A 17,741-nucleotide genomic window follows, 5' to 3' on the forward strand; every position below is an offset into this window, starting at 1 on the left:
GACTTCATTTTACAGTAAATAAATGCCGTTAATATCAATATTCTGCTTAAGGGTGTCTGAAAACATAAGACACGTACAGTTTATAAAAATTCCCCTTCGTGGAACTACACTGGTTTCATAAATGTAAAGTTCTACAACGCATATTCAGGTGTAATACCAGACAGTGCAGCAAGGTAGAAGTTGAAAAGCATCAATTAATCGGTCAAATGAATATATGAGAAAGGGGAGGCAGCACAGGTGAAGGTTTAGCCAGAGGTAAATGTTAAAGCAACTGAGGAGATTTTAACAGAATGGTAAAAGTAACCGTCATTCTAACATTCTTTTCCCTGCTCATTTGCACTGTGCAGTATACGTTTAAGTGTCAGCATTTGGTCCATCAGTCTCCTTGATTCCTCCTGAGGTTCCTCACAGTCCTTTTGTCATATTCACTTCCCACGTAAAATCAGAAGTCTTCTCTGAACTTCAGACGCCCAAATCTTATACAGGTCAAGGATGTTTTTATTATCACATGCTTTTTTCCCTCCCTTAAAAAAAAAAAAAAAAAGAAAGAAAAAAATCCACCGCAACTGTGAATGCCCTTTGATCAAGAGCTGTTATCACAATGGCATAGGAAGAGCTTTGCTTCAGCTGATATTATCTGTATGAACAGCAGAAACCTGAAACATTCATGCTGGCAGCTGACACAACACCAGGTTTCTGTACGGTGCTGTAAAATTTTTTAAATGGCTTTAATCGGCATAAAAAGGGACAAAGGAGCCAAGGACCAAAATAAATCCTCCATTCTGAGAATTAAGCATTTACTCTTCTCACTGGTGCAAGAAGTAGGGGGAAAGAAGCTGTGACCACTGCAAAACTATTACAGCACGGCAGTTACTATTGTAATATCCAATATAACGTGATGTGTTTTAATAATGTTCACAGTAAACCTCAACACACAGAGGGCAGTAGTATTATTACTTAAAAAACAAAACAAAACAAAAAAAAACCTACACAGCAGAGAGCACTTGAGCATTCTGTTTTCCCTTCACCTTTCAAGGATGTATCTTCTGTATTCCTACATTGTACTAACCCTTAGATTATCGTGAGTATCCTTTCCTACTGCAGTAAGCCTCAGTGCATTATGGCTCCACACGTTGGCTGTTTCAGCTTCTTGTCAGGGAAGAAAAGCACGTGCAGGAATACGTCTCTTCTAAAGAACTTGCTTAGATCTCCTAAAGACATCCATGGCTTTACCTGGAGGTTGAAGAAGGCAAGGTCAAATAAAGTTCCTTGTACTCAGTGCAACCAAAAAGGTTTGTTATAGTTCTTACTTGTGGAGGAGTTTATCGCAGGCTGCACGTCTCTCACACCAGAGAACCCTATCCTTTCTAATATTCCATTTCAGAGGTAAATGATGCATTTCACCATGATTACGTGTAAACTTCCGCTCTTCATGGATATTCATACTTCAAAGTTAAAGAACAAATTTGCAAGTTTAAAATAGTTATTTCCAGTTTTGAGCTCAAATCCTGTAGAGAACATTTCTGGAATATAATAAAAGTAATCGTTTTATCAAAAGACTTCTATTTCATGTCAAATCTACAGTTCACATGTCACAGAAGCTTGCAGTCAAACATTAAATTTAGATTCTCGAAGTCTCAAGCCTGTTTAACTACAATTAATATTCTTTTACAAAAAAGACATTATTTAGTTCATTGAGAAATTATTTCTGTATTCTTAATTTCACTTAAAGGAAGTAGTTAGGCTACTAGAGTTAGCTATCTAAAAGTTATGTTTTATCCAGGAATTCTCTTCTGTGTGCCCTGAATTAATATCTGCAATCATCAAAAGATAACTTCCACATAAGGTTTGAAAAAAGCTGATTCTATCTCTGTACAAGATTCTCACAGACACAAATAATTACTCAGCTACTAAGAAAATATAATAAATCAGATGGAAATTAAGTCTAATGAATGCATTTTGGTTTTCTGCTCAAGCCCCATGTACCCCTTCCTGCCGCCCCCCCCCCAAAAAAAAATTGGAATTAAAGATGTCATGAAAAAACACTTATACCTAAATAAATTCAAATATTTTAATTAAATACAGAGAAAGTCAGGCACCTTTGAAGAGAACAAACAGCTGGCAAAGGGACTGAATTTGGGGACCAAATTCGGGGACCGTGGAACAATTCACATTATGTAGATCATACATCATACATTCATTATCATGAAATGATAGCGTGCCCTGGCAGCCGGGAGGGCCAACCGTACCCCAGGGTGCATCAAGCACGGCATCGCTAGTCGGTCGAGGGAAGTGATTGTCCCGCTCTACTCTGCGCTGGTGCGGCCTCACCTCGAGTACTGTGTGCGGTTGTGGGCACCACAGCACAAAAAGGATGTAAAACTGTTGGAGAGTGCCTAGAGGGCTACTAAGATGGTGAAGGGCCTAGAGGGGAAGACGTACGAGGAGCGGCTGAGGTCACTGGGCCTGTTCAGCCTGGAAAAAAGGAGGCTGAGGGGAGACCTCACCGCGGTCTACAGCTTCCTCACGAGGGGGAGTGGACGGGAAGGCACTGATCTATTCTCTTTAGTCACCAGTGATAGGACCCGCGGGAATGGTGTCAAGCTGAGGCAAGGGAGGTTTAAGCTAGACATCAGGAAGAGGTTCTTCACCGAGAGGGTGGTCACACACTGGAACAGGCTCTCCAGGGAAGCAGTCACTGAGCCAGTCAAGCTGAGATGACAGCTTGAGATGCCAACTGTGGCTTGGATATTCTGTGCACTATAGAACTTCTTCCCCAGTAGATGCCTTGTTTAGGAATTACAAATTCTTGTTAACTGTAAATAGTCAAACCAAAGTTCTGGGACAGAATTCTGGGACTGTAGTGGGTTTACGTGGCAAGGTTTTGGTAGCAGGGGGCCATAGGGGTGGCTTCTGTGAGAAGAATCTAGAAGCTGCCCCATGTTAGGTAAGGGCCCCACTGCTGACCAGAGCTGAGCCAATAAGTGATGTTGCTTTGCACCTCTGTGAGACCATATTTAAGACAGGGGGAAAAAAAAAACGCTGCACCACACAGAGCAGCTGGGAGAGCGAGAGGAGTGAGGAACAGCCTTGCAGGTGCCAAGGTCAGTGAAGAAGGAGGGGGAGAGGTGCTCCAGGTGGCGGAGCAGAAGTCCCCTGCAGCCTGTGGTGAGGACCATGGTGAAGCAGGCTGTCCCCCTGCAGCCCATGGAGTACCACGGTGGAGCAGGGTTCCACGCTGCAGCCTGTGGAGGAGACCATGGTGGAGCAGGTGGACCTGCGCTGATGGAGGCTGTGGCCTGTGGAAGACCCCTGCCGGAGCAGATTCCGGGCCGGACCTGTAGCCTGTGGAGAGGAGCCCACGCAGGAGCAGGTGACCTGGCAGGAGCTGCTGCCCGTGGGGGATCCAGGTTGGAGCAGTTTGCTCCTGAGGGATAGACCCTGTGGTACGGACCCATATCTGGAGCAGTTCTTGAAGAGCTGCTGTCTGTGGGCAGCCCACACTGGATCAGTTCAGCAAGGACTGCATCCCGTGGGAGGGACCCCACAGCACAGGGGATGACAGTGACCGAGAAGAAGCGCTATAGACTGACCATAACCCCCGTTTCCCTGCATTGCTCAGCGGGAGGAGGTGGAAGAGGGCAGATGGGGGGAAGGTGCTTTTGGTTTCTTTCCTTTGTTTCTTACTTCTCTAGCATGTTAGTAATAGGCAATAAATCTTACTATCTCCCTATGCTGAGTCTGTTTTGCCCGTCACGATAACTGTTGAGTGATCTCCCCGTCCTTATCTCAACTTTTGAACCCTTTGCATCGTATTTTTCTCCCCCTTTCCCTTTGAGGAGGGGGAGTGAGAGAGTGGTTGTGGTGGAGCTTGGCCACCCACCCAAGCAAAACCACCACTGGGACAGAATTCTGGGACAGAATTTGTCCTGACAAATTCCAGTTTTTACCGCAGTCATCACTAATTTGCCATATTTTGGTTAAAGTTACCAGATATGGGAACAGAGTGAATAATTAGGACAAACACAGAAGTCTTACAATATATCACTTGAAGAGGCTGGGTTTTTGTTGTTGTTTTCATTTGTTTTTTAAATGGAAGCATTTAAAATGCTCCATTGAGCACGAAAATCATGCCTGCTTTAGGGACACTGATGAACAAAAGGTGTGTTGTCATAAGAACACAGCATATCAGTAGAGAACACGGTATAGACAGAAGGTGTTTAAACTGATAAATGAAGGATTCCAAGTTTTTCTTTCAACAGTGTAGCCATATTGCAAAAAGCACTGCAATATACACCACAGCTTGTGCTTCAAGACTTTGCTGTTAAATTATTGAATCAATATTGTTTTCCATCACTGTATTTTAAAGTTTAAGTTTATTACTTGATTATTCTATTATCAAACTTCAGTGGCAGCCAGCTCATCTCTTTATGTCATTATATCTGCAAACAACTGGAAACATTCCTGAAATGCCTTATTAGTTTGAAGCTGTAAAAACAGTGTTCTGCTGTTTAACCAACCACCGTTTTATTTTAATTCCCCCCACCTCAGAGAAATAGCTACTCTAATCAATCTTTAAAATCATTGTTGAACACTCAGTGTGTGGTTGAACAGAAAGAGTAAACAGCTAACAGCTACCTCAAGGGTTAGTGGTACAGGTAGCAATAACAAAGATTTAAATCTTCTCCTCCCCGTATTTAGAGTAGAAAGATTCTACAACATGCCCTCTCTACCCCTTCACTTGAAACTAAATATTTTTTTAATCACTTCTGAGATCCTTCATAACTTAATGCCAGTGCAAATGAAGAATTTGTCTTTTACATCTTCCCTTCCCAGGGGGCAGTGAGTGTTGTCAGAGAAGATGATGTACTATGTACAGTTTCTCAAGTTTTAAACGCAAGCCAATGAAAGTCAAGGCACTCGATGTAGTTACATAGGTGCAAAAACTTCAGATTACTGACAGTTGTAAGACCAAGTCACAAAGCAGGATTACCAGGAACTGTGCAACTGGAAATAAGGTGAAATCTCATTTTACCACAGCTTTGGCTTGAACTCGCCAGAAAGAAGCTTCTTAAGCATTTCAGAATTTCTTCCTTCTGGTGGGGAAGGCCATCTGTCATGATCTGAGGAAAACAAAACAATGGACTTAGTTGATGGAGGAAGTGGGCATTTTATTTTTGTGTGCTCCCATTGCCCAACTTCAGTCACTTGAAGGGCATTATTTTTAGCCCATTTCTTACCTGGTATTTCTATGGTATTGAGATATAAACTTTGGCCACCACCTACAACCACGGTTATCCCAGTTATGTAAGAAGCAGCTGGAGACAGCAGAAAACACACTACAGGAGAGATCTAATAAAAAGAGTGACAATTTTAATCTTTCTTAAACTTCTGCCAATTGCTTGTGTCCAAGATGCTTCTGAAAACTGACACAGGCAAGACACAGCTATGTTTTCTTCCCAGTAATGAAAGCCACAACAATATTAAAACCACATTTCCAGCCACAAACATCAGGAACATAACAGTTCAACAATTGTAAGCTTTCTAGTACTTTTAAGATACACTTTTTTTCCCATATTCACCTTCATTCTTTTGGTCTTCTCTGCTAGAAGTCAACCTTTCCAGGAACCAATGCCAGATATGAAATATTTTAGCTGTAAGAGGCATCTAAATTAAATTTTGGTGTAACAGTGACTACTGAGTAAGTCTCTTGGATGACACTACTACACGCTATTACAAGCTTTTTCCTTTCTTCATACTCTACCACAGTTCAAAATTAAGTCTTTACTGTTCTCCATATAACAAAAAGTGGTGTAAAAACAGAGACACAGAAATAGGAACATCACAAATATTCTGAAATACATTACCTCCTCAGGCACAGCTGATCTCTTGGCAGGAACCTTTGGTATGCTCCTTAACCACATCACTGCACCTTGTTCTCCATAATTGGCAACAGCAGTTTCTGAAAATACTATTCCCTATATTAAAACAAAACAAAGTTAAGTTCTCTTTCATAAGTTCAAGTTGTGATTGTTGGAAAATTTTAAAGTTATTGGGATTTTCTGTGGGACTAACCATCTAAACAGCACCTGAATGCAAGTTTTTAAATTGGATGAAATAGTATAGTTTATAAATGAAAAACATAATTTAACTGATAGCCATATGTCTATTCAAGCAGAATAATTCAGATTATTCCAATTCTTCACTGTCACTCCAATAACTATGAAGAGTATAAAGACTGAAAGACTTTTGAAATAACAAGCATTTCAAATAAGCTTGCAACAGAAAACTACAAAACCCCAAGAACAAGTTCTTAACTTTTATTCATTTATTGGTAATCTGCAAGAATACTAGATTGACTTTACTGTGAATTATGGAAGCAGCCATATTTTGCAGTCACATTTCAGACTCTCTCTACTTAACTGCTACAGAAGAAGTGAAAGGAGATCTTCCTGGCTCTGATGATTACACAGTCCGGCTTAGACTCAAGAGGGAAGATGAAGGCTACAGCAATAGGAACATAAGGCTACATAGATGAGTTCTGACAGAACATCTTGGACTCAAATTTATATAAGATAACAATTTTAAGTCATTCATGAGGAATATTTCTCTTCTAAGATGTGTGAGATGTGAGCAACTGTGGTTTGGCAAAGGTAACAGAAATATATAAAGTATCACTCTAACTAGACCATAGATTTTTGTCACCAGCACAGTAACACAGTTGGAGGAAAAACAAAACAAAACACTGAAGTGTTTGCCTGTCAAAAGTCTCATTTGACACATGCTATAATTAGTATGATTCATTAGGTAATTAGCATGCCTTAAAAATAAACACACAAAATAATGGTGTCCTAATTACTTATTTCCTAAAGACTTGATAAATCAGAAAACAGACAGGAAAAACAAGCCAGTAGACCTTAATATTTAACAAGCCTCCAGATGAATTGGGCCTCACAGAGGCTACCTAAGAGCCGTTACCTGAGAGAACATTACGCGTTTCCCATTAAGCATTCTATGGTACGCCAAAAGAAACCAAACCAGGTGTTTTAGCACAGGATGTCTGTATATCCTGTTACGTTTATTCCACAGACGGTAGGAAGATCTTCCTAGAAAGATCTGACATTTAGTGTACTGTGAAATAAATTCTGAATGTAGAAGTAGTTGGACGAAGTTTACCTTCTTCCTTTTGTTTTCAAGAAAGTAAATGTGCAAAGTAAATTGTCATTAAGAGTGAAAGCTACGCAAATCACAATAGATGTCATCTCAAACTTCAAAGCTAGGGCCTCTACATAACCGCTGTATCTGCAGCACTGTGCACTACAAAAATATATCTGGTCTTTCTATAAGATTATTTAAAACAATTGCTACATGCTACCTACTGCCTTAGAAACACATCGGGCATATTTTAGATGACCTGTGTAGTGGTTTTCTGTCTGCATATACTTGATAAGAGAAAATAAATAAATATCAGAACACACATCTGATTTCTTTAAGAGAAGGTCCACTTCAAACACAGTCTTTTTATGACTAAAACTAACCTAACTTGACATGCAGAAGCCAAAGTAAAAGAAGTTTTGAGAATCTCTGAATGCATCGCATAATAACTTTGGAAATACAGGAGGAAGCCACAATCATACATGAACCTCATACAGAAAAAGTTTTGTGAACTCAGATGTAACATAATCACTACTGAAACACAAAACATTCAGTAATTTTATGTCAGGATTCTGTAAAACAGGTCACCAGCTCCTCACAGGTATCTTTTCATTAAGCTAGAGAGGCAAACAGAGTGTCAGTTCAAAGCAGAAGCAATTTTACCCCACGTCTCTGACTTGTCATCCAAACAATATAAAATGCTCTCAAAGGACCTGAGGAACGTAGATGAGAGAATTAAAAACACATAAATAAAAATCCACAAACAGTTGGAGGCTCTAGCTTTTAAAATCCCTTTCAGTCTGAAAGCTTTAACCATAAATATGCGTGGTGGCTAAGTGTAATCATATCATTTGCGGTTACTTACAGGAGCAACACTGTTGATTCTTACTGCGCTGTGGGCCCATTCTAAAGCTAACGTCTTGGTTAGGTTATTCACTGCAGCTCTTGCAGCTCCTGGGTGCCTATTGAGAAAAGAAAGCAAAAGAAGCATCTCCTCCTTCAGCTAACAGTGCCCAACGTTAATCCCACTAATGTCTCACTCAGGTCAGAGCACTGTCCTATGGCTGGACCAGCCACCGAAGATGCAGAGGGATTTTCTAGTTCATAAACTGTGAAGCTGTGGTCAAGTTTAAATGAGTTCACAGAATCACAGAATCATCTAGGTTGGAAGAGACCTCCAGTTACATAGTTATGCTATAATTTCCTTAAACACGTGTCAATTCAGCAGGAATTTAATTTGAAAGTAGCCTTGCCTATCCATCCACATGTATATACAATTTTATTTGGGAAATTCTGTTCAACTGTTATTCAGAATTAGTTATTTTATTTCTTGGTTCAACTTGCAAATATTCTAACAGTCTATTCTAACAATCACAGTGAGAATTCATCCAGATTTATCAAGAGCAGAGAAACTCTAACAACTGTAGCTTCAGCACCACCCTGTGGATCTCCACATTTATTTTGTATAAGCTAAGCAAGAACAAGCTAATGAAAAAATATCATCCCGTTCCTTGAAAATTTGAGATTTTGAAAACTTTCAACCCTGAATCAGGACAAAGAAAAATAATGTAGCACTTGTTCAAATTATGTATATATTTTTATACTTTCTTCAGTAGAAATTCAAAGTTTAAAAACATAACTTCAGAAAAGAAGCTCAGATTTTTTCTGCTTAGGAAACTCAAAGTACAGCATTTTGACAACTTCAAATTTTACTTTGAAACAACCCATTTTCTGAAAATTATTTTTCTTTCAACAAATTGGAACTTTTTGGCATAAAAGCTTCAACCAGAAGGCTCTGGCTCACATTCATTTTGAAGGTTAAAAAAAAAAAAAAAGAACAAATACGGTAAACATATACCTACAGAGTGGATGCTGTATTTTAATGCAGACAGCTGTGATAATTTTTTGTCAGTATAAAAGAACTGTAAACATTGCATTTTTTATACCTTCTCCCAGTCAAGAAAGTAGCAGAGGAAATAGAACTGCATCACTGACTTTCTCCAAGAAGGATAGCTACAAAGTGGCAGTAAAGAGGAAAACAGGAAAGGTAGGTGCTATGTGGCCTGAAGGACAAAACCAAAACTTGGTAACATGCTAGGTATGTTCCTCTTACTCCCCATCCAACTCCTGTAACTAATTATGCCATCAAAACTTGTGAACTGACAGTAGAAGAAAACAGGTGCCAAGTTCTTGCAAACCCACTAGCAATTTGGAGAGGGAACAAGCAAAGGTTATATTTTAGTGCAACTAGTCCCACCAACATCCCCTTCCCAGTGAAAGCTTTGTTAGCAACTCTTGCTTCATAGTTTCATACAAAGTAGCTGACAGAGACCAGAGATGTCCTTCACTCTTGAGGTCTCTACTGGATTAATAAAAAGACCCTTGCACGTACAGCCAGGTATCACGATTGCTCTCCCTTGACATTAACTAGTGTATTTCTACACTCAGCTGCTGCCCATTACACACCTTTCCAACATAAAGTATTTAGGAGTAATTAATAGTTCTAGGGGAAGAATATAGGAAAATGCAAAAAAAAAAAAATAATATATATATGTATGTATATTACGACATTCCAGGAAACCCAATTGTCACGGCAGCAGTAATGTTGACAATGACTCCTCCATGCTTCTGCATCCAGGCATTGTACACTGTATGAAGGAGGAAGACAACCTATAAATATCAGAGGAAATGCACACAAATGAACTTGCCAGCTGGAAGCCAGATAAGTCCAACTTCAATTATCCTACAGGCTTCCAGTGCAGGTTTAGATAACAACCTCTCCACCTGATCAGTGAGACAGCACGTGCGGTCTTGGCCAGCGTTTGGCGAGAACCTTTTGTGGAAATCAAGATCTTGTGCCTTCCATGTAAATTATTTTCATTTCCACTTTCCTAATGCTATCCGAGAATCACAGATCGTACTTAAAATTTAACTTTAAATTTACACTCCTGACGGGAGTGAAGTCTCCTCCTGTGTTACTAACTATAGTCCACCGAAGTTAAATGGTTTTCCCATATACCTGTAAGTGGTTATCCAAGCCAACTGATGCCCCAAACATGGTCTTAACCTGAAGAATGTTCCTCTACTAAGCGTGTACATGTCTAAGCATATGTTTATTTAAAGGAACAAATATAATGTACAGTTTCATGTAAAGCTCTGGATGACATTTGTGAAAACAATCACTGGATTTTACTTCACAAGCACGTCAAAAAAAAAGGTAGGGAAACTACATTTTTTGTTTGTTTTTTTTACAGCAATAACAGAAGACAAAAACATTCACAATGTTCAGTCCTCACCTGCTTTGCAGCAATAGAAAGTCCCTGTCAGATTTGTTTCTATGACAGCATTCCAGCCTTTTGCGCTGATGGCTTCAGAAGGACTCACGAATTGGCCCCCTCCGTTATTCACCAGAAGTCAATCTTCCCATGCAGACTCAGTGTAGACTTCACCAGAGCTTCTACCTAAAACAATATGTTTTTGAAGTGTGGCAAAGTGCAGATTAAGCTATATACCCAGTTTCCTTTTCATACATTTTCTCTCTCATATCCTTTCCCACACGTAAGGAGGAGGTACCAGACTCAGAAAAGCTCGAAGACTTGGTATGACAGGTTTAGTCAGGATTTAGGATTTTTTGGATTGGTCTTTATCTGTGTTTACTTAGGAAATCTTCCTGGTATACTGCAGGTGCTGCACTGAAAGAAAAAGGGATCTTTGCTGCTGAAGGTTTGTAAAACCAAACACAAAAGCCTTTTATTTAAGACCTACTGACATTTTCTCCAAGTGCAGGGGCATTCACATCAGACGTTGGAAGAATTCCATATAAGATAGCTATGGATTTTCTTTCATCTGACCCATACACCCGAGTGTTTTTGAACAGAAAATGCAAGTAAACATGTGAAACTAACTTTCTAATTCAGAAGTTTTGAATATTCACTAAAGCTCTGACTTATGAGTTAGCAACAGCCAACCAACAGAGCAAGAAACTTAGTTCATTACCAAACAGAACACGAACTCTAGGGAGTGCTGGAAGTGATGTAAGTTGTCTTCTTCAGCAAAAGAAAGGTGAATATGTGACTAAGCAGATACTTTATAAGCAGGATGAATACTTAGGATTAAGAGCACTGTCTGGCACTGTTTACCTTTGGGTACTCTGGGAAGGTATTAATAGCAAATATCAATAGACATTTTATTCACTTACTCAAGGAGCTGTCAGTGCAGAAGAGGGGTGTCTTAATTTCATATGGGAGAAAGATATTTGAGATGCTAAACCTAGCTCTAATAGTGACCTAATCTACACTACAGGCTGTAAATTCAGCCTTCTGCAATGTTTTCTGTTTTGGAAGTACAGCAGCATCCTCACACGCTCACACTAAACATAGGAGAACTCCCAGTGGGGAATGTATTCTAAAGCTTTCAAGGTTTTTGCAGATACCAAAGTAGACGTATTTACAAAATAGTGATCAGACATCTAGAACAGCCACTTAACAATTTAATATTTACCTCAAGAAATAGGACAAGGGTTTCCTGTGTTTGCAATAGCTATCACAACCAGAAACCACAGATCAGTTACTCCTACCCAAGCATATGTAAAGATTTAATCTAGTATCTGTGGTCACAGAAAACAAAGAAAAAAAAAAAACCAACCAACCAACCAAAAAACAGCAACAACAACAACAACAATAATAATAAACAATTCTGTTTTCTGAAAGACAGCAAAGGCTGGCAGGCTCTCCAGTCACTGCTCAGATGGTTCCATCTGAAGCAATCTTCACAACGTTGAAGAGAAAGTATTGCTCGCAGTGCTTCTCCCAATTACAGTAAACATGGTGACAGCAGCCACCAGCATAGTGAGAAAAAGGATCTGGTAGAACACATTTAAATCACAGTGAGAACTAAAGATGATAGCTTTCATTCCAAAGTAATCAAAACCCACACAGAAAGAACTTCATAAAAAAGATACTAGACTCTCCTTGGAAGCAGAGAGGAACTCCAGAAGGTTTAGCTAACAGTTTAGGACATACTTTTGAAAAAAAAATGAAAAGAACAAATTCAGGCACTTCAGACATAAAACACTATGTAATAGCACGCTCTCCCAGATTACTGACACCAAGGGAAAAAGGGCAAATGTCCACATACGTTCGAGGGACCTCTGAGTGGTATTAGAACTCAAGAGGTAAATTGCCTGCTATTTCTAGTCCTCAGCTAGCTCTTCAGTAGGTATTCTTGCACAGTGAAAACAGGCATTTTTGTGTTATTGCTGTGTAATTTTAAAGTAAGACAACAGGAATCTCTTATCCACAACTCCCCACCAAGCTGCACTCTTCCACTACAGGCTTCACACAGGCATTAAGTATTTATATACCAACTGAGTCCGTGCTAAGCCATAATGTTTACTGGAAAAGAAAAGCTACTAGTGAACTCAGACAGAAGGTAAAGTGCTAAATAGTACTGTATTGAGTCCTTCCCAAGGGTTCTTATTTGTCAGGTGTCCAAATGATAGGTTTTAGCCTCAGGGTCTGCTCCAGCAGCAGTTGCAGATGGAGCTTAGTGTGGAAAGGGGAAACTGTGCAGAGAATTTTGAACTGCTGTTTTCAAGAAGTGCAGTGGCCTGTCAGAACTACTAAGTTTTATCTTCCACTTACCTAGTTATGTCTTCTACTTGCCTAGACATGGGTTAAAGAAATATTTGTCCACAGCATGTAGTACAAATGCTTTCAGAAGGAAAAAAAATCCTCAAGTCTTTCTTATGCCCATTGACAAATTTGCTGTAGCTCAACATTTAAGACATGCAAACATATGCTTCCCCTTCCCAATACCCACAGAGATTAAAAAAAAAAAAAAAAAAAGCTCTTTCATAACAGAAAAAGGACAGGGTCTTTCTCCCCTGCTCTGGCCACACTGAGGCACCGGAGTTAATTCATTAGATTCTGGGTTTTTGGAAAAAGTCTTGATTTGAGACGAAACACACATACACGCAGTTGTCTGGCCTGTCTATCAGCAAGAGCTACCTGACCTGCTCTTGTAGTATTCAACACGTTATGGGTGGCAGTGCTGGAAAATATTCAAATAATTAAAATCACTACAGCTGCACAATTGCTAAGAAGAAATATTGATCACTAAATAAGCCCCAAACCACAGGATAAGGGGCAGGTGCACAATCACTGCTTCAGGATAAAGCCACCTGAAGACAGAACACAGAAACCTCACGTGCACCCAAAACTGGCATCCCAAAACTATTTACTCCTCCACATATAAAAAACAAAACAGGTTTGTTATCCTTTACAAAACAGTCAATGGAAAACTAGCCAAAAGAAGCAGCAGACTCTTTTGACTGAAATAAGTCTGGCAGGTTATACCAGTGGCTGAAAATCCTCTACCAAGCAAGATTATTTTTTGCATATTAACTGAAAAGTAAGCTTTGCTAGAAAGATGGAGGGCCTCTGAGGATGAAGATTAAGAGACTTTAAAATGCACATTCATTAAGCTATCCCCAGGATATCTGCCAGCAAGCTTCTCCAGCAATTAATTCAGTGCACCTTCTTAGGGTCCTCCCAAGCCAGAAAGAGCTCTATTGCACTACTTGATGAGAGATGAACCTTCTCATGTTTGAACTTCACAGATCCAAACTACAGCACACAAGAGGAATGAGCTGTGCTGTCTTCAAAGTTACTTTGAGGAGGCAAAAACAAACAAAAAAACAGCAAAAAATCAAAGGGGGATAGGGAGAAAGTATGATGGGACAGAAAAAGGCTCATGGGTTGACATAAGGTTAATTTAATTAAAGGGAAAAGAAAGAGAAAAAATAAAAATAAAAAAAAAAAGCAAAGGCCACATGGAAGCAGAGAGAGAGATAAAACAATTATTCTCTACTTCCCATCAACAAGCGATGTTTGGCCCTGTCCTGGGAAGCAGGGCTGCAATACGCATAGTGGCTGTTTGGGAGGACAGACATCTTCACAACAGGAGCCCCCCCCTTTCTCACCTTTTATTGCTGCATGTGACACCATATGGTATGGAATATCCCTTTGGTTGGTGTAGGTCAGCTGCCCTGGTGGTGTCCCCTGCTCACCTCTCACCCACCTCCAGCCTGCTGGCTTTTGGGGAGCTCTGGAGAGAGTCTTGCTCTCTCCAGAGAGAGCAATGCTGTGCCAGCACTGCTCAGCAACAGACAAAACAGCGGTGCGATAGCGGTGCTGTTCCAGCTATAAGTGCAGAGCACAGCCCTATAGGAGCTCCTGTGGATGTGGTTTATAAGAACTTTCACTAGCAGAAGATACCTGACAGAGGGTTCTGCGATATAGTATGAAAGAGTTCTAAGAAAGTTCTGGTGTATCTGTAAATGATTAGAGCTTAAAACTAAATGGAAGACAACTCCGTGATGAAACTTCCAGATAACAGAAGAGACACCAAGTTTCTCCAAGTGCCAGTGTGGCTAGCTGTACTAGAAGATAATGCCTAAGCATTTCACACAGCACTACAAACAAGGCTTTAACAGCACCTTCAAAATAGGCTTTGAAAACTTTTTAAGTTGCTAAGGCTGTTTTGACAAATCTGTATTTTTTAAATATGAAACAAAGAAGGAATGGCAGTTTGTTTGGTAGAGATTGCCTCATTTTACCATCCCAGTCCTCTACTTCACACAACATTGCAGTCACCACTACCTCACTTTTAAGTTGATGCAAAAATAAGATTCACCTGCAGAAAATTAAGCATGCCAGACTACTCTCTGCAAGCACAGTGACATGAAAGAACACTTTCATGAAAGAACCTCTTTTCTTTCATGTAGCTTTAATCATGTAAGTTGCCCTCTGACATCTGTCATAAACTATTAGATCATGCTGCTGATGCTGGTAAACACAAACCTAAAATCCACTAGTAGGTGAAGCGACATATTGCACAGCCTCAGGGTTCTTCTCCTTTAGGAAAAAAACTCTCAGTATATCAGTATAAATATTTTATATCGTGAGTTGTCCCATGAAGGAAGAATTTTTATTTTTATTTTGTTTATGCTTTTATATTAGGATACTTCCAGAATTTACATAGCTACTGAAGGTCATTAATATTTCTTTAAGTTTTGCTAGATTTTAACAGAGGCTTTGATAGGTTAAGAAAAAAAGTAGAAATTAATTACTGGAATGTTTTATAGCAGTCTTAAGTTATAAGTCCAGTGTCAGGTTGGACTTCAAAATGTTTACACAGAAAAAAATTAGAAGATGAATGCAGACTTAGAATAAAGAACATGGATGGAGTACTTCTGCTCTTCATCTTCCAATTTTTGTGAGAAAAATCTCAACTGTAATAGTAATAAGAATTGAGAGCAAAAGTTTTGCATAGCTCAAATTGTAACCAAAATCTGAAACATGGCTAGGAAAAAAGTGTCTGACAACGCAGGGATCATCTCAATAACTTAACTCGTGTCACCTCACAAGTATTGAGATTCCATGCTCTGACTTCCTGTTTGACGATGCAAGTCTGAAGGTCTCCATCTTCACAAGTAACCACCCCCTTACTGGTGTCGCAAAAATGTGACACAGAACCACATTATGTAGGCTCCAGCTCAGCCCTAGAACATAAAAGCTCCAAAGCCTGCTTCTCTTAGAAATATTTGAAATAAGTAGGTGCAGTCAGAAAAATATTTGCATTTACAAATGCTTTCTTGCTTACGTTACTAACAAATGGTCATTCCCTGGAAATATGCAGCTTTATCTAGATCAATTTAATAGATTTTTACTGCACCTAGAGTACTCCTGAGAGGGCCAGAGATGAATTTGGAGGTCTAAGAATTTATATACATGATATACTTTTGACATGTTAAACCCCAGAACAAGATCACTAGTCGTTACCTCCTCTTCTTTGCGGATATTGCACCGCAAGGGAGTCACTTTGGCAGGACTCACAGAAGAAAATGCATTATTCAGTTCTTCTGCAGTGGCTTTTAATCGGTCAAATTTACGAGAGGCAATAACAACACTGCAACCTGCAGAGACAAAATGAAAAATCCTTCAGCTAGCAGTCGAAACTGCAGTTACCCTGGTTAATAACATCACGGAGACATCTTGTAGGATGTGCATTTCTTTGTCACTGGCTGGAAAATACAACAAAGAAGTTCTAGCAAGAGAGAGAGAAATGACTGATGTCAGGTGCTTCTTAGCAACAAGATCCCACTGTGCCAGGAAAAGAGCAATCAAAAAAAACAACGAAAAGGTTCACTCTCCTTCCTGCAGAAAGGGAGACAGCCTGTGAGTTGCAGAGTCAGCAAAGTAGCTTTCAGACACGACTTTTGCGGCTTCTGCTCGAGGCTGCCTCATTCATCGATTACGTGATTTAAAGATGTTTTAGCTAGTCTTGATTACAAAAAAAATATTTGCTCCTAAAACCACAAAAATAATCTTACTGTAACTCTGGCTGTAATTTTGACTTGCCGTGAGCAAATGTAATACTCTGCTTTTTAACCGTACAGAGCCTGAAAGAAAGGATGATACCGTTGCAAGATTAACTCTTATCTGCAGACAGCAGGAACAGAGGCTTCCCCATGGCACTTGCACATGCTTTATAATCCTAGCTCAGAAAGGAGAGAAAAATACCAGTCAGGAGCTCAAGCCTTCTGCTTGTGTCAGCATTTGAAGGCTGAAGGACTCATTCTACAGAGAGAAGCAATGCAGGTGCCAAATTAACAGTAAGCACTTGCACTGCAGTGTCATCTCCTTCGTCACCAGAGGACTCAGGACAGCTTTAAGTCTTCGGTGATTGCTACTACACAGACTGAAAGAGATCACTGTAGATTAAACCCTAGTACAAATCCACTAGACATGCAATTTCATACTATGCATGAGCAAATTACTAGCTTGCCACTGCCAAGGAGGCAGGGAGGGAGGTCTTGCTCTCACTTCACTCCATCATAATCCTCGTATCCCAACAGAAGCCATCCTTTCCTCACACCAGCTCTGGTGCTCATCTGCTTAAACATAAATTAATTCAACACAGTAAACCAGCCAAAAAAATGTTAACGTTTTGCCAGGTGCCTTTTTTTCTTTTGTTGCTATTTTACTGAGTGGAATTTGGCCTCTCATGTGATCAAACAAACACCAGAATCAACTCAAAATAACTAGTGGGAGTAAAGAGCAGCAAGCTGTTCATTTGGCTCAGGCTCTCTTGTGAAACTATACATCAAATTAAATTAAAAGAAAAAAAAAATGAAAGAAGGTGCCAAACTTATAGTTGCAGCGCTTCCTTCTATATATCCCTAGGAATGAGGTTTCCACCTTTGATCGTTGGCCATCTTAAAATAACACAGGTAAAGATGGTAGTCTCTGAAGTCTCCTAATTTTTTAGATTAAGGACTTGGTCACTTGCACAATAACCTGACTAACCCTACAGTAGAGTTCATAAAATGACACACAATCACCAATTAACACAAAACACCGATTCTCTGTAGCACAGTGTCATTTATCAACTTAAGTGCTTATTAATTCACACACTGAAGAATAAAGTCCAGTAGGAGACTATCTTTGCTAGATATGCTAAATATGAGCAGGGAGATTCTAACTAGTGGGGAAGACCTGGCACCTACAGCACAAACTGATACT

The 17,741-nt window shown here is 39.7% G+C and overlaps 1 protein-coding gene across 1 annotated transcript in view; it reads right to left on the reverse strand.

Annotated features, from left to right (window-relative positions):
* Positions 1 to 17,741, reverse strand: part of PECR (peroxisomal trans-2-enoyl-CoA reductase) — a 19,764-nt gene continuing 2,023 nt past the window's right edge. Inside the window, 10 exon segments of the mRNA XM_035569120.2 lie at positions 1 to 1,233; positions 1,311 to 1,445; positions 5,036 to 5,123; positions 5,241 to 5,352; positions 5,868 to 5,978; positions 8,021 to 8,117; positions 9,722 to 9,803; positions 10,452 to 10,568; positions 10,571 to 10,616; positions 15,999 to 16,132. Of these exon segments, the coding sequence (XP_035425013.1) occupies positions 1,230 to 1,233; positions 1,311 to 1,445; positions 5,036 to 5,123; positions 5,241 to 5,352; positions 5,868 to 5,978; positions 8,021 to 8,117; positions 9,722 to 9,803; positions 10,452 to 10,568; positions 10,571 to 10,616; positions 15,999 to 16,132 (926 nt within the window). The 3' untranslated portion in view covers positions 1 to 1,229.

This window comes from Cygnus atratus, chromosome 6 (genome assembly GCF_013377495.2).
Source record: "Cygnus atratus isolate AKBS03 ecotype Queensland, Australia chromosome 6, CAtr_DNAZoo_HiC_assembly, whole genome shotgun sequence".
Lineage (NCBI taxonomy): Eukaryota > Metazoa > Chordata > Aves > Anseriformes > Anatidae > Cygnus > Cygnus atratus.